Raw genomic sequence first — 20,928 nt, forward strand, 5'->3', positions numbered from 1 at the left:
TTTGAGGTTAAGTTACTTGGGTAAGTTACTTAAGTTCCCTCAGCATGAATTTGTTTATTCATTACATGTACACAGGACCTGGCTCTGTAAGCACATGGTAATCACCTGATTTTCAACAAATGAGTGCACACCTACCTTATTAATAGGTAGGTATTTAAAAGATTAAATGAGATAAAATAATATCATGTAAGCAAAAGTTTCATCATGCACTTGGCATCCATTAAACACTAACCACTTGAGCATCTTTATCCCTTTTTCACAAAGTGTCTTCACATTGAATACCTTATTTAGACCAGACAATTTCTAGTTTTTATTTAGGGTACATGTTACCTTCATTTTCAAACAAAACACTGAGATTCAGAGAGACTAATTGGCTTTCCAATGTCCATGTGGCCAGTGCATATCTGAGCATGGAGTAAATATTCAGATATTCAAGGTTCTGTTTCAGGGCCTAACTTCCAGCCCTGCCACTACTATCCATCTGCTTCCACTTTTGGGGTCTGGTTTTCTCTTCTATAAATTGAAGGAGTTGAAGTTGTTTGGTATGGCATCAACTAATGTATGGCACGATCAACCACATAATCTCAGTATCCCACAGCAATATGCATTTACGTAGATCACAAATCCATAGGTCACCTGAGGGTCTCTGGTTCTAGGCTGGGTACATCCCTGGCTGGCTCAGCCCTGTAGGTCTCTAATCCTCCTCCTCAGCTAGCCCAGGCTTACTCTCCTGCTCTGACAGATGTGAGAGAGCAGGCACAATAGCACAAACAGTTTTCTGTTAACATTCCATTAACCCAAGCAGATCATGTGGCAAACCCGAAAGCAAGGGGTAGGGAAGTATCTTCTGTCTCTTTCCTGGGAGAAGGTACTGCCAGGTCGTATGTGAAGTATGTGGATAAAGGCAGGGTAAAGAATTGAGGACATTAATGCCATGTATTTCAACTGCTAAGATTGCTTTTAGCTCCAGCACGTTGTGATTTTCTTCCAATTTACATTTGGTTGGCAGAGTCTCTTTTCCTTATTTCTTTTCTTAATGTTTTTCTTTTTTAAAAAAGTGTTATTTTTTAAAATTATTTCTTATTGGAGTATATTTGCTTTACAATGTTGTGTTAGTTTCTGCTGTACAGCAAAGTGAATCAGTTATGTGTATACATATATCCCCTCTTTTTAAGATTTCCTTCCCGTTTAGGTCACCACAGAGCACTGAGTAGAGTTCCCTAGTGCTATACTGCTATACAGTAGGCTCTCATTAGTTATCTATTTTGTACACAGTAGTGTATATATGTCAGTCCTAGTCTCCCAGTTCATCCCACCCCCCCTCTTCCCCCCTTGGTATCCATAAGTTTGTTCTCTACATCTCTGTCTCTATTTCTGCTTTGCAAATAAGTTCATCTGTACCACTTTTCTAGATTCCGCATATAAGAGATATTATACGATATTTTTCTCTTTCTGACTTACCCCACTCTGTATGACAGACTCTAGGTCTATCCCCATCTCTGCAAATGGCACTATTTCATTCCTTTTTATGGCTGAGTAATATTCCAGTGTATATATGTACCACATCTTCTTTAACCCATTCCTCTGTTGATGGACATTTAGGTTGCTTCCATGACCTGGCTATTGTAAATAGTGCTGCAGTGAACATTGGGGTGCATGTGTCTTTTTGAATTATGGGTTTTTTTGGGTATATGCCCAGTAGTGGGATTGCTGGGTCATATGGTAATTCTATTTTTAGTTTTTTGAGGAAACTCCATACTGTTCTCCATAGTGGCTGTACCAATTTACATTCCCACCAACAGTGCAAGAAGGTTCCCTTTTCTCCACATCCTCTCCAGCATTCATTGTTTGTAGATTTTTTGACGATGGCCATTCTGACCAGTGTGAGGTGATACCCCATAACTTCTTCACACTCTTTTCAGATCAAAATCCCTATATTCTGCATCTAGGAAGGACTAATTATTTCCTTCTTTTCTGTTTAAACAAAAAAACCTGCATCTGTGTGAACCCTGAAAGCATATTCACAATGAAGAAAATATAGTGCTCCAACCTCCTATGAGATTGTCCTTTAATATTGCCTTCTGGAACAATATGTTCAGGGAACAGCAAGATCAACATATAAAAAAAACACAGAATGGCAAACTGACATGAGTTTTCTGCCTTTCAGTGAATTCCTGTTTGCCCTAGGCAACTTGAAAAACATTGACACTAATTATTAGAGAAATGCAAATTGTAATGTTTTTGTGTCTATGTCCATCATTGATATTGACCTATAATTTCCTTTTTTTGTGATATCTTTGTCTGGTTTTGGTATCAGGGTGATGGTGGCCTCGTAGAATGAGTTTGGGAGTGTTCCTCCCTCTGCAATTTTTTGGAAGAGTTTGAGGATAGGAGTTAGCTCTTCTCTAAATGTTTGATAGAATTCACCTGTGAAGCCATCTGGTCCTGAACTTTTCTCTGTTGGAAGATTTTTAATTACAGTTTCAATTTCATTACTTGTGATTTGTCTGTTTATATTTTCTAATTCTTCCTGGTTCAGTCTTGGAAAGTTGTACCTTTCTAAGAATTTGTCCATTTCTTCCAGGTTGTCAATTTTATTGGCATATAGTTGCTTGTAGTAGTCTCTTTTGATCCTTTGTATTTCTGTGGTGTCAGTTGTAATTTCTCCTTTTTCATTTCTAATTTTATTGATTTGAGTCTTCTCTCTTTTTTTCTTGATGAGTCTGGCTAAAGGTTTATCAATTTTGTTTATCTTCTCAAAGAACCAACTCTTAGTTTTACTGACCTTATTTATTTATTGCTATTGTTTTCTTAATTTCTATTTAGTTTATTTCTACTCTGATCTTTATGATTTCTTTCCTCCTACTAACTTTGGGGCTTTTTTTTTTTTTTGGTTCTTCTTTCTCTAGTTGCTTTAGGTGTAAGGTTAGATTGTTTATTTGAGATTTTTCTAGTTTCTTGAGGTGAGATTGAATTGCTATAAACTTCCCTTTTAGAACTGCTTTTGCTGAGTCCCATAGGTTTTTGGTCATCGTGTTTTCGTTGTCATTTGTTTCTAGGTATTTTTTGATTTCCTCTTTGATTTCTTCAGGGATCTCTTGGTTATATAATAACATGCTGTTTAGCTATCATGTGTTTGTGTTTTTTACAGTTTTTTTCCTGTAATTGATTTCTAATCTCATAGCATTGTGGTCAGAAAAGATGCTTGATATGATTTCAATTTTCTTAAATTTACTGAGCCTTGATTTGTGACCCAAGATGTGATCTGTCCTGGAGAATGTTCCCTGTGCACTTGAGAAGAAAGTGTATTCTGCCCCTTCTGGGTGGAATGTCCTATAAATATCAATTAAATCTATCTGGTCTATTGTGTCATTTAAAGCTTGTGTTTCCTTATTTATTTTCTGTCTGGATGATCTGTCCATTGGTGTAAGTGGCGTGTTAAAGTCCCCCAGTATTATTATTATTATTTTTAAAATATTTATTTATTTATTTTTGGCTGCATTGGGTCTTAGTTGTGGCATGTGGAATCTTTGTTGTGGTGCACGGGCTTCTCTCTAGTTGTGGTGCAAGGCTCCAGAGCATGTGGGCTCAGTAGTTGCGGCACGCAGTCTCTCTAGTTGTGGCACATGGGCTCCAGAATGTATGGGCTCTGTAGTTGCGGCACATGGGCTTAGTTGCCCCACGACATGTGGGATCTCAGTTCCCTGACCAGGGATCGAACCTGCGTCCCCTGCACTGGAAGGCAGATTCTTAACCACTGGACCACCAGGGAAGTTCCCCCCCAACTATTATTGTGTTACTGTTGATTTCTGCTTTTATGGCTGTTAGCATTTGCCTTATGTATTGAGGTACTTCTATGTTGGCTGCATAAATATTTACAATTATTATGTCTTCTTCTTGGATTGATCCCTTGATCATTATGTAGTATCCTTCTTTGTCTCTTGTAACAGTCTTTATTTTAAAGTCTATTTTATCTGATATGAGCATTGCTACTTCAGCTTTCTTTTGATTTCCATTTGCATGGAATATCTTTTTCCATCCCCTCACTTTCAGTCTGTATGTGTATCTGGGTCTGAAGTGGGTCTCTTGTAGACAGCATATATACAGGTCTTGTTTTTGTATCCATTCAGCCAGTCTGTGTCTTTTGTTTGGAGCATTTAATCCATTTGCACTCAAGGTAATTATTGATATATGTGTTCCTATTACCATCTTCTTAATTGTTTTGGGTTTGTTTTTGTGGGTTTTTTTCTTCTCTTGTGTTTCCCACCTAGAGAAGTTCCTTTAGCATTTGTTGTAAAGCTAGTTTGGTTGTGTTGAATTCTCTTAGCTTTTGCGTGTCTGTAAAGCTTTGGATTTCTCCATCGAATCTGAATGAGATCCTTGCTGGGTAGAGTAATCTTGGTTGTTGGCTTTTCCTTTTCATCACCTTAAATGTATCATGCCACTGCCTCTGGCCTGCAGAGTTTCTGCTGAAAAATCAGCTGATAACCTTATGGGGATTCCCTTGTAGGTTATTTGTTGCTTTTCCCCTGCTGCATTTAATATTTTTTCTTTGAATTTAATTTTTGTTAGTTTGATTAATATGTGTCTTCATGTGTTTCTCCTTGGGTTTATCCTGTATGGGACTCTCTGTGCTTCCTGGACTTGGGTGGATATTTCCTTCCCCATGTTAGGGAAGTTTTCAACTATAATCTCTTCAAATATTTTCTCAGACCCTTTCTCTTTCTCTTCTTCTTCTGGGACCCCTATAATTTAAATGTTGGTTCATTTAATGTTGTCCCAGAGGTCTCTGAGACTGTCCTCATTTCTTTTCATTCTTTTTTCTTTATTTTGCTCCTCAGCAGTTATTTCCACCATTCTATCTTCCAGCTCACTTATTTGTTCTTCTGTTTCAGTTATTCTGCTATTGATTCTTTCTAGTGTATTTTTCATTTCAGTTATTGTGTTGTTCATCACTGTTTGTTCTTTAGTTCTTCTAGGTCCTTGTTAAACATTTCTTGTATTTTCTCAATCCATGCCTCCATTCTATTTCTGAGATTTTGGATCATCTTTACTACTATTACTCTGAATTCTTTTTCAGGTAGGTTGCCTATTTCCTTTTCATTTATTTGGTCTTTTAGGTTTTTACCTTGCTCCTTCTTCTGTAACATATTTTTTTGTCATCTCACTTTTTTTGATGGGTGGGGCTGTGTTCCTGTCTTACTGGTTGTTTGGCCTGAGGCATCCAACACTGGAGTTCGCAGTCCAACGCTGACAGTTGTGTAGAGCCAGGTCTTGGTGCCAGAATGAGGACCTCTGGGAGTCCTCACACCAATTAATATTCCCTGGGGTCTGAAGTTCTTTGTTAGTCCAGCTGTTTGGACTCAGCACTCCCACCACAGGATCTCAGGCCTGACCCTTGTCCTGGGAACCAAGATCCTGCAAGCTGCAGGGTGCAGCAAAAAAAAAAAAAAAAGAAGGCAACAAACTAAAAGGAGCAGAACAGTAACAAAGAATAAAAAATAAAATAAAGTTAGAAAAATAAAAAATATATTAGAAAAAATAATAATATAAATGAAACAACAACAAGAAGGCAAAACAGAACCACAACAGCAAAAAAAAGAAAAAAAAAAAATGCCAGAAAAGGCCTTTGGGGGTTAGATGGGGGGGCGGGGCTTAGGCAGGGGCAGCTGGGCCTAGGCTCAGTGTGGCTGGAGGGGGCCCTGGAGGGTGGAGGTTCAGGCCTGGGACCCCAGCAGGCTTGCCGGGGCCCAAGCAGGTCAGGAAAATGCTGGCTGCATTCCCCTCTGATTCCCTGATCCCCGAAGTTCTCTCCCCATCCCCACTGATCCCTTCACCATGAGTGGGCCCCTCCGAACATGGGAACCCCTCCCCTCCCCCAGCTGCCCCTTGGGGAACTGGTTCTCTCTCACCTCTACTTCTGCTCCCCCCTCCCTCCCATGCCCACAGGACATGCATGACTGGAGGGGGCCCCAGAGGGTGGAGGTTCAGGCCTGGGACCCCAGCAGGCTTGCTGGGGCCCGAGCAAGTGGGGGAAATGCTGGCCACATTCCCCTCTGATCCCCCGAAGGTATCTCCCTGTCCCCGCTGATCCCCTAGTGGTGAGTGGGCCCCTCTGGGTGTTGGAACCCCTCCCCTCCCCCAGCCTCCCCTCAGGAGCACCAGTCCCATCCTGCCTCCACTTTTGCTTCCCTCTTCCCAACCCCCCACGTCCTACCTGGTTGTGCAGGGTTTCCTCCTGTCCCCTTAGGTGTCCAAGGTCCCCCACCAGAGCCTGGTAGGTGCCCTAATTGTGAGGAGATGTGAACTCTGCATCCTCCTACTCTGCCGTCTTGACTTCACCTCCCCCCCATCCCCAGAATAAAGCTCCTTGACATGGGTCTTGGTAGTAATTTTTTGAATATGATACTTAAAGCACAAGCAACAAAATCAAAAATAAACAAGTGGGACTACATCAAACTAAAAAGCTTCTGCACAGCAAAAGAAACAATCAACGAAGTGAAAAGACAACCTATGGAATGGGAAAAATATATGAAACCCTATAACTGATTAGAGATTAATATCCAAAATATATAAAGAACTTACACAAATCAGCAGCAAAAAAACCAAACAATGAAAAAATGGGCAAAAAACCTGCATAGACATTTCTTCAAAGAAGATATAAGAGAGACCAACAGGCACATGGAAAAAGTGCTCAACATTACTAGTAACTAAGGAAATGCATTAAAACTGCAATGAGACATCACCTCGCACTTGTTAGAATGGCCATTATATAAAAGACAAGAGATAACAAATGCTGGTATGGATGAGGAGAAAGGGTTTGGTGGGATTGTAAATTGGTACAGCCACTGCAAAACAATATGGAGGATCCTCAGAAAATTAAAAATAGATTACCATATTACCCAGCAATTCTAATACTTCTGGGAATATATACAAAGAAAATGAAAACTCTAACTCAAAAGATATCTGCCCTCCCATATTCATAGCAGCATTATTTACAATAGCCAAGAGATGGAAACAACCTAAGTGTACATTGATAGATAAAATGAGTAAAGAAGTTGTGGTATCTATACACAAAATGGAATATTCAGTCAGAAAAATGAGGAAATTCTACTATTTCTGACAATGTATGGACCTTAAAGGCATTATGCTAAGTGAAATAAATCAGACAGAGAATGACAAATACTGTGTCATCTCACTTATATGTGGAATCTAAAAAAAAAAGTCAAACTCATAGAAAAAGAGATCAGACTTGTGGTTACCAGAGGCTGAGGGTGGGGGGAAGGGCAATTGGAGGAAGGTGGTTAAAAGGTACAAACTTCTAGTTATTAGATAAATAAATATTAGGGATGTAATGTACAACTTGATGACTACAGCTAGCACTGCTGTGTGTTGTATAGGTAAGTTATTAAGGGAGTAAACCCTGAGAGTTCTCGTAACAAGGAGAAACATTTTTTTCCTTTTTGCTTATTTTTTCTTTTTATTGTATCTATATGTGAGCTGAGCCTATTGTGGTAATTGCTTCACAGTATATGCAAATCAAAAAATCAAACCATCCTGCTGTAGACCATAAAGTTATACTATGATGTATGTCAATTATTTCTCAATAATTGGAAAACTGGAAAAAATAAAGAAATAAAAAACCAAACATAAATTAAACTTTTGTTCATTTGAACATTTTCTTTCTGGCTACCTAGAAGATTTCATCTTTTCTTCAATATTCTGTAATTTTACCATTATGTATTCAGGTTTAGTTTTGTTTGTATTTATCTTACCTGAATATTCTAAAATTAGATGCTTTATATATTTTTCATCAGTTTTGGTTAATTGTCAGTCATTATTTACTCAAATATTGCCTTTTCTTCATGTTCTCTCTTCTCTACTTTGGAATTCTTACACATCTCTTTGACCTTTAAGTTTTTTCCAGTATTTCATGTTTTTATTTTTTCCATGTGCTTATTTCACATATTTTATCTGACCTATCTCAGGTCACTAATTCTATCATGTGTAATTTGATAGTAAATACATTTTTGAAATTCTTAATCTAGTCATTATATTTTTATTATTATTTTTAAAAATCCATTAGATCATTTAAAATTTTCCATTCATGGCTTAAATTTTCAATCATTTTTTATTACCTTGAACCAAATAAGAATAATTATTTTGAAATCTATGGTCACTAACTCTATTATCTGGAAGCCCTTGTTGTCTGTTTTATAACCTTTGATTTCTCATGGATTTTGTTCACATTGTCTTGTTTCTTCAAATGCCTGGCCATTTAAAACTATATGCTGGAATATATATGTGTATATATATGTATATATATATATATATATATATATATACACATACATACACACACACACATACACATGCACACATATGAATGTATATATATATTCATATGTATATATATAATATTTTATATATAATATATTCTAGAGTATATTTAAATATGTATATTCAGCATATGTTAAATATATATGTATATGTGAAAGATAATTTAAAGTTTTTAATATAGTATAATATGCATAATATTCATATTATCTAGCATAATATATAATACGCTAGACTTTATATAACACCAGCTGACATTTTTTAAACAATTTTTAAAAATTGAAGTATAGTTAATTTACAATGTTGTGTTAGTTTCAGATGTACAGCAAAGTGATTCAGTTATACATATGTATATATATCTATTCTTTTTCAGATTCTTTTCCATTATAGGTTGTTACAAGATATTGAATATAGTTCCCTGTGCTATACAGTAGGTCCTCATTGTGTATCTATTTTATATATAGTATTGTGTATATGTTAATCCCAACCTCCTAATTTATCTTCCCCCCATGCCCCCTGCTATCCCGTTTGGTAACCATAAGTTTGCTTTCTATGTCTGTGGGTCTATTTCTGTTTTGTAAATAAGTTCATTTTTATCATTTTTTTAGATTCCACATATAAGTCATATCATATGATAATTGTCTTTCTCTGACTGACTTACTTCACTTAATATGATATTCTCTAGGTCCATCCATGTTGCTGCAAATGGCATTATTTCATTCCTTTTTTGGTTGAGTAATATTCCATTGTATATAAATATACCATACATTCTTTATCCAGTTATCCATTGATGGACATTTGGGTTGTTTCCATGTCTTAGCTATTGTAAATAGTCCTGCTGTGAACATTGGGGTACATGTATATTTTTGAATTAGAGTTTTCTTCAGATATATGCCCAGGAGTAGGATTGCAGGATCATACGGTAACTCAACTTTTATTTTTTTAAGGAATCTCTATACTGTTTTCCACAGTGGCTGCACCAGTTTACATTCCCACCAACAGTGTAGGAGGGTTCCTTTTTCTCCACACCCACTCCAGTATTTATTATTTGTAGACTTTTTAATGATGGCCATTCTGACCGGTGTAAGGTGATACCTCATTGTAGTTTTGATTTGCATTTCCCTAATAATTACCAATATTGAGCATCTTTTCATGTGCCTGTTGGCCATCTGTATGTCATCTTTGGAGAAATATCCATATGGGTCTTCTTCCCATTTTTTGTTTGGGTTGTTTGTATTTTTGATATTGAGCTGTATGAGCTGCTTATATATTTTGGAAATGAATCCCATGTCAGTAGCATCCTTTGCAAATGTTTTCTCCCAGTCTGTAGGCTGTCTTTTCATTTTGTTTATGGTTTCCTTTGTTGTGCAAAAACTTTTAAGTTTAATTTGTTTATTTCTGTTTTTGTTTCCATAACTCTAGGAGACAGATCCAAAAAAGTATTGCTGCGATTTATGTCAAAGAGTGTTCTGCCTATGTTTTTCTCTAGGAGTTTTATAGTATCCAGTCTTTCATTTAGGTCTTTGATCCATTTTGAGTTTATTTTTGTAATGGTGTCAGAGAATGTTCTAATTTCATTCTTTTACATGACCAGTTTTCCCAGTACCACTTACTGAAGAGACTGTCTTTTCTCCAATGTGTATTCTTGCCTCCTTTGTCATAGATTAATTGACCATAAATGCATGGGTTTATTTCTGGCCTTTCTATCCTGTTCCATTGATCTGTATGTCTGTTTTTGTGCCAGTACCTTATTGTTTTGATTCCTGTAGCTTTGTAGTGTGGTCTGAGGTCAGGGAGGATGATTCCTCCAGCTCCATTCTTTCTCAGGATTGTTTTGGCTATTCGGGGTCTTTTGTGTCTCCGTACAAATTGTGAAATGTTTTGTTCTAGTTCTGTGAAAAAATGCCATTGGTAATTTGATAGGGATTGCATTGAACTTATAGATTGTCTTGGGTAGTATGGTCATTTTAACAATATTGATTTTTCCAATCCAAGAACAGAGTATATCTTTCCATCTGTTTGTGGGGTCTTTAATTTCTTTCATCAGCATCTTATAGTTTTCAGAGTACAGGTCTTTTGTCTCCTTAGGTTTATTCCTCTGTATTTCTTTTTGATGTGATGGTAAATGGGATTGTTTCCTTAATTTCTCTTTCTGATATTTTGTTGTCAGTGTATAGAAATGCAACAGATTTCAGTGTATTTGTTTTGTGTCCAGCAACTTTACCAAATTCATTGATGAGCTCTAGTAGTTTTCTGGCAGTGTCTTTAGGATGTTCTACGTATAGCATCATCCCATCTGCAAACAGTGACAGTTTTACTTCTTCTTTTCCAGTTTGGATTCCTTTTATTTCTTTTTCTTCTCTGATTGCTGTGGCTAGGACTTCCAAAACTATGTTCAATAAAAGTGGTGAGAATGGTCATACTTGTCTTCTTCCTGATCTTAGAGGAAATGCTTTCAGCTTTTCACCATTGAGTATGATGTTAGCTGTGGGTTTGTCATATATGACCTTTATTATGTTGAGGTATGTTCCCTTTTTTCTCCCTTTCTGAAGTGTTTTTATCATGAATGGATGTTGAATTTTATCAAAAGATTTTTCTGCTTTTATGCTTTTCTGAGATGATCATATGGTTTTTATTCTCCAATTTGTTAATGTGTTGTATCACATTGGTTGATTTGAGGATATTGAAAAATCCTTGCATCCCTGGAATAAATCCCACTTGATCATAGTTTATGATTGACAGTTTTATATCCAACTGAATTATCATTTAATACTGAGGGTGAAATGAAGATATTTTCAAGTAAAATAGTAAGAGTTTATCAACAGTAATCTCTGTTGGTGCTGCATTGTGTTCCCTCAAAATTCTTCTGTTGAAACCCTGACCCCTAGGACCAGAAAATGTGAGTGTATTTAGAGATAGGGCCTTTAAAATGAAGATTAAGTTAAAATGAGGCTGTTAGCGTGGGCCCTAATCCAATCTAACTGGTGTCATGTAAGAAGAGGAAATTTGGACGTACAAAGGGACACAAGGGTATCTGCTGCAAGAAAAGACCATGTGAAGACACAGTGAAAGGCAGCCATCTGCAGTCATTAGGAGAGGCCTCAAAGGAAACCAAACCAATCGACACCTTGATCTTAAACTTCCAACCTCTCCAACTGTGAGAAAATAAATTTCGGTTTTTTAAGCCACTAGTCTGTGATATTTGTTATGGCAGCCCTAGCAAGCTAATGAAGATTCTTATAAGAAGTACTAATATTTTAACTCCTAAATATTTTCAAATCACATCACACATATAAAATATTCCTGCAGTATTCTGACAGAAGTACACAGGGGTTGGGGCGCTGAACAACACAGGGGTTGAACAACCCCTTGAACAGCACAGGGGTTGGGGCGCTAACCCTCTGTGCGGTTGAAAGTCCTCATATAATTTATAGTTGGTCCTTCATATCCATGGTGCCACACCATGGATTCAACCAACCTCAGATCTTGTAGTACTGTAGCATTTACTATTGAAAAAAAATTCACCCATAAGTGGTCTTGCACAGTTCAAACTCATGTTGTTCAAGGGTCAACTCTAGATAAGAATGGTCACAGGCCAGAGATCAGCCAGGGGGTTCTAGCCATTCTGTTCTCCACAGCCACACTAAGGGTTGAGGATATCAATATTTCATGCACATCTGTAACCCATTCATGACACCTCATCTGGGAAGCTCTTTTCTAAAGGATAAACTTCAGGAAGAAGTAAAATGATCTCATAAGGAATGTCCGACATTCATGGAGGAAGTTTCTTTCTATATATCAACTGAACCCCAGGCAGAGTTTCAGGATGGCTATTAAAAAATTTTTTTTTATAAACAGAAGGACACTAACTGATGACTTCTCAGAGAGCTGAGCCCCAATCTTCTTTATCACCTTTACCTTCCAGGTATATTTTCCTGCTTCTGCACTTGGATTCCAGTAAGTTGTGAGGATAGATCTGTGAGTATAACCCCATTCTCTGCTTTGGGTTTCTCTCTGGAAATACAAAGATTTTTGTTTGAGCCTAGCTTTATAATTCTCTTTTGTATTTATCATCACTATGTCTTTTTTTAATTTTTAATTTTTAAAAATTTATTTTATTTTTGGCTGCGTTGGGTCTTCATTGCTGCACGTGGGCTTTCTCTAGTTGCGGCGAGTGGGGGCTACTCTTTGTTGCAATGCACGGGCTTCTCATTGTGGTGGCTTCTCTTGTTGTGGAACACGGGCTCTAGGTGCCAGGGCTTCAGTAGTTGCGGCACGTGGGCTCAGTAGTTGTGGCTCGTGGGCTCTAGAGCGCAGGATCAGTAGTTGTGGCGCACGGGCCTAGTTACTCCACATCCTGTGGGATCTTCCCGGACCAGGGCTTGAACCTGTGTCCCCTGCATTGGCATGCAGATTCTTAACCACTGCGCCACTAGGGAAGCCCATATCATCACTATGTCCTTTGGACAGAGATAGTATATTGAGAGTGTGAACAAATGGAGACTTAATCAGAAACCAAGCATAGCCATTATTCAAAAATTTCAGATTCCTCTTTGCCTAAGATATTGACTTATGAGACACCACATGAGGATTCATATGTTCAATTCAGTTGTGTTAAAGTGCATGACAATACCCAAAATGAAATTTCATGCTTGAAAATTGGACACCACTGAAGCTATTTAGTAACTATTTAGAAAGCATTATTTTCACCTTGGAAAATAAACATTAAAGTTTATTTATTGTAGTAAAATTATGTTTCCAAAAATGTTACTTCTGAGGCTTAGTTTATCTTAGTATAAACTAGTTGTTCTCATTCAGGGGTTATCCCCACCCCACCCCAACTGAGGACATTTGGCAATGTCTGGGGGCAATTTTGATTTTTGTGACTTGGTGGGGGGGTGCTACTGGCATCTAGTGGGTAGAGGTCAGGGATGTTTCTAGACATCTTACAATGCACTGAACAACCCCACATAACAAAAAAATTATTGACCCCAAATTTCAATAGTGTCAAAATTGAGAAAACCTACATCATTTGACTGTACTCACCATACAAAAGCAAAAATCATTTAGGAGCACCTGTTGACATTTTTTTGTCCCCTGAGATTCTGTTACCAAGGCTGTTGCCCCAGAATCATACCCCTGCCCCTCCCTCGAATGGAAACCAGTTGTTCTTATCTAAGTTCAGGAGGAAGCTGCAAAGAGAAAAGCAAGGACTGGTTAGAACAATTAGACCCAATATGACAGAAGATTTGACTTCCAGTAGACCTTGATCCTCATTATACGCTCATTGTAATACGTTAGCATGCTAAAGGGCCCATCCACCAGCACCATGACAGGTGATGATCGCCTTGACAACAACTGGAAAAGCCCATACAAGGACTGAAAAAGAGTGTTGCATCAGTTCTGTGTCCAAACCACAACCCTGTTCTCAGATAAGACGTGAGTATGCCTCCCACTCTTTCCAATTCCCTCCCTTTTACCTTGGCCCTCCTAAACATATGGTGTCTCTGTCCCAATTGGGTTGTGAAGTTGATTTGCAAACTAAATTTGCGCTTCTCCATTCTTTGGCCATTAATTAAAGCTTGTGCTGTTCCAGTCTCAGCATAGGTTTCATTATTGGCTGTGCGAATCTGAGCGGAAAAAGAACCTCCCTGGGTGTCGGCGCCTGGCTAGGACTTTAGTGAGGGTCCAGTTGACCAGTTTGGTAACAGTTCCATTTAGGAGGTCAGCCTGGGGTCCCAGGACTCTGCATTTTTCCAGGTGGTTTCCATCCAAGAGGTCCAAGGATTACATTCTAAGAAATCTTTTTTACCCCTTGCTATTTCTGAAAGCTACTTAAGGATAGGGGCTGCATCCTCGCCTAAATCCAGAAAACGCTTGTTGAGTGAATGACAAAACGATGGATGAAAGTATGAATGAAGTTAGGGGAGTCAATCATTTTACTACACAGGTCCCAGCAGCTCCCGTTACTTCCGGCCGCAGAACTGGCCCTTTCAAGCCAACCCTCTTGGGCAGGCTCTCGCCGCGACTGGAGGCATGCCGGACTACATTTCCCAGAGTTCCAAGGGATCGCTGCGCAGGCGCACTTGGAAAACTCCGGCGTCTCTCTCCTCCGCAGAAACTGGCAGGTCATTGCCGTCCTGCCCCAGCCTGTCCTCCTGTCCTCCTTGTCCCGCAGTCTGAACTCCAGTAGTTCTGCTAGTGTATGTGTGTCGCTGCAGGCTGGACTTATGGCTTCGCCGTTGAGGTTCGACGGGCGGGTGGTACTGGTCACCGGCGCGGGGGGAGGTGAGTACGCGAAGGCTAGAGGGCCGGCGTCCTCCAGCGGGCCGGGATCCGCACGCAGCTGTAGCTGCGATCTCAGCATCTGGGCTGCGGGCAGCGGTGGCGGGGCGGCTTGGGGAGCGAGCGACTGGACTCGGTGGGGTTGAGGGTGGGAGGACGGACAACGATTGTTCTCCGGGCGCCTAATCGGCTGAGGATGGTGAGGAGGGGCTGGCCAGCCTAGAGTGGGGAGCCAGAAACTCCTGGTGCAGCCCACTTCTCCACCCGCCCCCAACGCTGTGGGAGCTTCTCAAGGCTTCAGGTCTTGAGAGGAGAGAGGCCCGGCTCGGCTGCGGGTTGCAAAACTAGGTATAATTCATCCCGACGCCCGTCTGTGCGTATCGATTGCGACTCTTCCTGTTAATAGACTCCCTAGGCCTCTGTCAAGTGTTTTAAACGTGGCGGAAAAGCCGTCTGGGGGCTGGAATCACCCCCGCAGGAGTAGAGATGTCAGTCCCTTGCCTTTGAAAAGTCAGTCATCTTTCCCTCTGTCGGATGATTTTAAGTTCTCGAGAGGGCCTTCTTTAAAAAAAGGCATCTGATAAGAGTCCTCCTTTTTGGACTTTGTGTGTTTATCAAGCGGATTGCAAACTCCAATGCCTGCAGGACTCAGGCAGGTGATAGAGGAATAAAATGAGAGTGGGGTGGGGCCAGTAGGAACTGGAGAGCAGAGGCCTTTCTGAAGTGGGCCAGATCTTCCTGTATTTCAGAAGCCAAGTGGAGATTGGTTATGTGAAATAACCCTATTTTTATTTCTATTTATTTATTTATGGCTGCATCAGGTCTTTGTTGCGGTGTGCGGGCCTCTCATTGCGGTGGCTTCTCTTGTCGCAGAGCCGGGCTCTAGGCGCACAGGTTTAGTTGCTCCACGGCATGTGGGATCTTCCCGGACCAGGGCTCGAACCCGTGTCCCCTGCATTGGCAGGTGGATTCTTAACCACTGCACCACCAGGGAAGTCCCCAAATAACCCTATTTTTAAAGGACAAAATTTAAGACAAACCACTCATACCCACACGGATGCTTTGCAGTGAGGTTTTACACTATTTCCCACCTGTCCATGATCTCTGTAATCTCCAAGTGCAGGGATCTTGACCTAACGGGCCTTTGATTACCCACTGGTAGTGCCTTATACCTAGAATGGACCTAATGCAGAATTAATTTGAATTATATATTAAAAGTCACAAACAGTGGAATTCTGACAGTTAATTCATACGTATTTTCACGTCTCCATTTATAAAATGGATTCACATGCTTCCTTTCAGAAAATATCTTTAGTATTAATTGGTGGCCAAATGTTTTATATCCGTAGCTATATTTATTCTAAAATGATTATGTTTTTGGGAAAACATTTTGTTTACACTTTGCTTTTGATGGAAATAATTAAGCACTCATGTTTTAAACCTCTTTTGACAGTGAGTGATTCACAGTATGAAATACATTTTATACCAGGACCTGGTACACACACACACACACACACACACACACACACACACACACACACCATATTTGAAACAAGCTCATGACATGGTACATAGTAAATGCAGTGCACTTTGAACGTTTCTATTCTGTTTCATTAAGTAAATGCAGATTACAACCCACTAAATTGATTTTGTGAAGTATTAATGGGTTGTGACTAGACAGTTCTGAATTTAGCACCTCCTGTTCATGAACTGATCCGTGTTTTAAAGAGCCTGGATTATGATACAATTACTAGCCATTAGATTTGAATACTGATCTGGGGCAGATATAATTTTGTGGTAAAGTTGAGACTGTCATTAGGTCTACACTGGGCCATCATTATGAAAGAGAGATTGAGATCTAATTCCAGTCCTATCATGAAGACTGTTGTCCTTGAGGTCTTGGGGTTCTCATTTAAGGATACATATCTGTAGAATTGAGGCACTGCTAAACATCCCAGGAGGGTGTCCGTGAATCCCTCCCAGGCCTGTGTCTGGGAATTAGTCTGACTCCAACCCATGCATGTTCTAGAGATGAATAGAAATATCTTTGCACTATTCAGGTGCTGTTGTTTAGCTTGGAATATTGAATAGTTTAATGGGAGACCTGGAAGGAGAGGTTTAGAATTGTCTAGGATTAAGGTAAACAATTTTGCCATGATGGGTGGTATAACGGGAATTCGTATTTATTAGCTGATTGTAGTAGTTGCTGGGGATGTAGTTGTGAGAGTGGTGGAGGTGGGCCGTGGAAGAAGGGAGTCTGGCCATTGTGAATTTGAGATGGTTATAAAATAGCAAGCTGTAGATCTGGAGATAGTGAGAAGTGTGTGAGTAGTTGGAGATTCTGGAGTCAGGAGAGGTTTCGAAGTCATTTGACTTCCTTTGATTGGTAAAGCTAGAAGGTGAAATAGTCCAGGAAGCTAATCTCAGAGGCTCTGTCAACTTGAAGCAGAGAGAAGTCTAACCCACTGAAGAGAGCACTGAACAAGCACTGTGAGAAAAGAATCAACTGATATTTGACAGTGCTAAAGAAGTTAAGGTCAGAAGAGAAATGGGGGAGAGAGGACAGTTGACAATGAACTTAGGTGTGGGAGAAAGTTAAGACAGGATTTAAAAGAGGATTAAGAGAAAATAGAGGCTCTTGGCTTTAACTTTTTGTGCATTTTGACTGTAAAGATTTGCTGGGCATTGTGGGAAATGTAAAAGAACGACATAATCTCAACCTACAAGGACCTTCTAGTTTAGTTGGGGAGACAGACTAAGACACATAAAGTATTTAAATAATGTTTATGTAAGCACAGATATAAAAACGTTGGAGGACACTTAACGAACCTGTTAATGGACGAGTGGTATTACAGGGAAACAGGGAGGAGAATGTCACTTTTAACTTTATATACAGATTTCTGTACAGTTTGCATGGGCCTTTATGGTAAAAGTAGATTACTGATATATCTTTTCAGAGAATTGTATAGATTGGTTTTTTTTTTTTTTTTTAAAGAAATTCACGTTCGTTCGTTTGTTTATTTATTTATTTATTTATTTATTTATTTATTTATGACTGTGTTGGGTCCTCGTTTCTCTGCGAGGGCTTTCTCTAGCTGTGGCAAGTGGGGACCACTCCTCATCGCGGTGCACGGGCCTCTCACCATCGCGGCCTCTCTTGTTGCGGAGCACAGGCTCCAGACGCGCAGGCTCAGTAATTGTGGCTCACGGGCCCAGTTGCTCCGTGGCATGTGGGATCTTCCCAGACCAGGGCTCGAACCCGTGTCCCCTGCATTGGCAGGCAGATTCTCAACCACTGCGCCACCAGGGAAGCCCCCTATAGATTGGTTTTGAGATAATTCTCTGATTAACTTAGATCAATCTCTACTAGAGACATATCCCATTCCTTTCATCTGATGATTTTCTTTGTTACCATTTTTTTTTTTTTTTTTGCGTTCTGGTTATGAGTATTTGATTTCTCTGAAAACCTCATGTTAAGAGCAAGTGCTTCAGCCTAGATCTGATAAAATATGAGGAAACTTGAGTTATTATATTGGGTGGGTTCTCTCTCATCCATTCAGAGTGGATTAAATTTTAAAATAAATTATTTGGTGATCTTTTAGTTTTGGAAAACTTTATAGTTTGGGTTCTTTTTAGACGAGCCTGATAATTTAGCCATCTCAATATTTGTTTACTTGTTTATCAATTAATTCAAATTAAATTTAAACTACCAATTAAATTTATCAATTACATTTTAAAAAACGTGTGCACGGGGCGTCAGGGGCACGAGGCGGCGCCGGCCTGGCGCGGGGCTGCGGAGGCCGCGTGGACCGGCGCCCGGGGCGGCAGAGCGGGGGCGGGGCCGGGGTTCCGGAGCGCAGCCCCGCCGGCCGGGCCGAGGCGCTGGGGCGCCGGGGACGCGTGGTGGGCGTAGGGCAGGGGCGCCAGCCCCGGCAGAGGCTGCCGAAGTGCCGCAGGCCTGGAACTCCGCGCGGGTCGCCTGGAGACGACGCCTCCGCCAGGCCCTGCTCGAGGCCGCCCCCGCGCCGAGGCGCACTTGGCCGCCCGGTGCCCACGGCGCGCTGGGCCTCAAACCATGCTGGTGTCTGACCAGGCGTTTGTCACGCTGGCTACCAATGACGTCTACTGCCAGGGGGCCTTGGTGCTGGGGCAATCATTGCGGGACCACAGGGCCACCAGGAGGCTGGTGGTGCTGGTCACCCCTCAGGTGTCCAACCTGCTCAGGGAAATTCAGATGATCCACATTGACACCAGAAGAAGTGAAACCCTTCTGCTGACCAGTAACAACGGGAGACATGGAGAATGTTATCAAAGGCTTATCTGGGGGGAAGGACCTGGGCCTGGGCAATTGTAAGGGATGTTCTGTAAAACTGGGCACAATAAATTTACATGCAAAAAGAAAAAAAACAAAAAAACGTGTGCATGTTAAAATAATTTAAACAATGCAGAAGTAAGCTTTCCACCCCTTGTTGCTAGTTACACAATTCTGTTCCCCAGAGGTAACCACTAATTGCCAGTCTCTTATATAGTCTTCCTGAGATATTCTCTGCCTATAAAATTTATATGGGCACGTATCCATTTTTGGATGTATAAATTTACACCTCATACCTTTGAGTCTGAATTAAATATATCCTGTGTGTGGTGATTATGTAGTCAAGGTTCAGAGCAGGATATAGAAACCACTAGATATTTGAAACAGGAAAGGACTTAATTTAAGCAGTTGGGTTTTAGGCAGTTCCTCTTGGAATTCCTTATGGAACAGTATAAAACTGGTCCATTAGGGGAGCCACTACCTCTGAGGCTACCATTGGAACTGCCACAGCCCAAATAGCCACTGGCCCCAGGGATCTAGAGAATGGAAGCTGCCATCCAGAAATTAGGGAGCTAGATCTAGAAGCTGCCACTATACCTGCTTAATACCTAGGAAGCCTCAAGAAATCAGCTTCTTAACCAACAGTAACATCCAAAAGTCACAGTAAGGTGGCTTCTGCCTCATTCCCTCCTTCCACATTTCATGCAAATGTGTTTAATGGTGGAACCCAATTCACATCTAGCATCCATCCTAGAGCTAGGTAGAATGATAGGAAATGGTAGGTAGAATAGGTGGAAAATACAGTTTTAAGCTTTCCAACCCCTGAAAGTAGAAGGAGGTGAAGTAGAGGCTGAGAGTACCAATGAAAGCTCTACCCTTGTAATGTAATTAATTGTTCACCAGTTACTTTACAATAGGGATTGAGTTGAGTGGACCAGAAAAATTATGCTAACATTTGCTCAACCTTCTGATTTTTTTCTTTTGTTTTCAATAGGATTGGGCCGAGCCTATGCCCTGGCTTTTGCAGAAAGAGGTGCATCAGTTGTTGGTAAGTTGATACATTTTTCTTTTCATTCAGTAGCTAGGAACTAAAATACAGTCTTCACAAGCCAGAGGCCTTTGTATTCACACCAAATAATTTGTCAAGGTCAAATTTCATCACTAATTTTTTCTTCTGCCAGCAAAATTTTTTTCCCCATTGAGGCTAACTTTGTAACTTACTTTTTAAAGTAAACTAGTTTCACAGAATTTGCAACTTAATAGAACTGAGAAAGATGAGCTGACATTCATTATATAAAAGGAAATTCTTGAATTTGGTATATTGTGGGCTGTAATTTTTCGATGTAGAAGACTGGTGCAAGATGAATCCTTGTAAGTGTAAATATATTGATAAGGTAAGAAATAAGTGCATTTTCATAACTAAATGTTTGGAATCGGGGAATCCAAAGTATTTTTTTTTTAATCTCTTTCATAAAAATTTTTCAAATGGAAGCTTTTATAACAGTTAAAAATTTTTTTAATTAAAGGGGCACTTGCATGAGTTTTATTATGGGGGGATCAGTTGGAAGATGGTGTATTGAAGAATACACCAAAAGTGGGAAGTTTTAGTAATCTCAGTGGTTTGCCTGATGTACTTGGCAGTTGGTGTGGACCTAGGATTGGATTTGTCTACAGCCAAGTCTTTGTGGGGAATATCTAAATGAGTGCCAGGTAGGTACATAGGGCAGATGTATGGCCCAATATTTATTAATATCTTTCCTGGGCTAAAATTGTTGGCCCACATCATTGTCCTCCCAATCCCAGTTTTCCTACATCTTATCAGGGAATACAGAGAGCCAAATTTCTCCCTATTTGTTTACGGAGATGTGTAATAAAAGACTGAACAAGCAGCCAGGTTTTCTAAACAAAGAAGACCTAAGCAGGATATTGAATATACTTTTCTTCCTCAGCATATATCTTTTTTTTTTTTTTTTTCCATTCATGAGATATTTATT

At 40.0% G+C, this 20,928-nt stretch overlaps 1 protein-coding gene across 1 annotated transcript in view; it reads left to right on the forward strand.

The window, feature by feature from the left end:
• The first annotated feature begins 14,430 nt into the window (after window positions 1–14,430).
• The window catches only part of HSD17B4 (hydroxysteroid 17-beta dehydrogenase 4), a 90,016-nt gene continuing 83,518 nt past the window's right edge, over window positions 14,431–20,928 (forward strand). The window contains exons 1-2 of the mRNA XM_059916933.1: window positions 14,431–14,625; window positions 19,929–19,982. Of these exons, the coding sequence (XP_059772916.1) occupies window positions 14,568–14,625; window positions 19,929–19,982 (112 nt within the window). The 5' untranslated portion in view covers window positions 14,431–14,567. The remainder of the gene's footprint in view (window positions 14,626–19,928; window positions 19,983–20,928) is intronic.

Source organism: Balaenoptera ricei, chromosome 3 (assembly GCF_028023285.1).
Source record: "Balaenoptera ricei isolate mBalRic1 chromosome 3, mBalRic1.hap2, whole genome shotgun sequence".
NCBI lineage: Eukaryota > Metazoa > Chordata > Mammalia > Artiodactyla > Balaenopteridae > Balaenoptera > Balaenoptera ricei.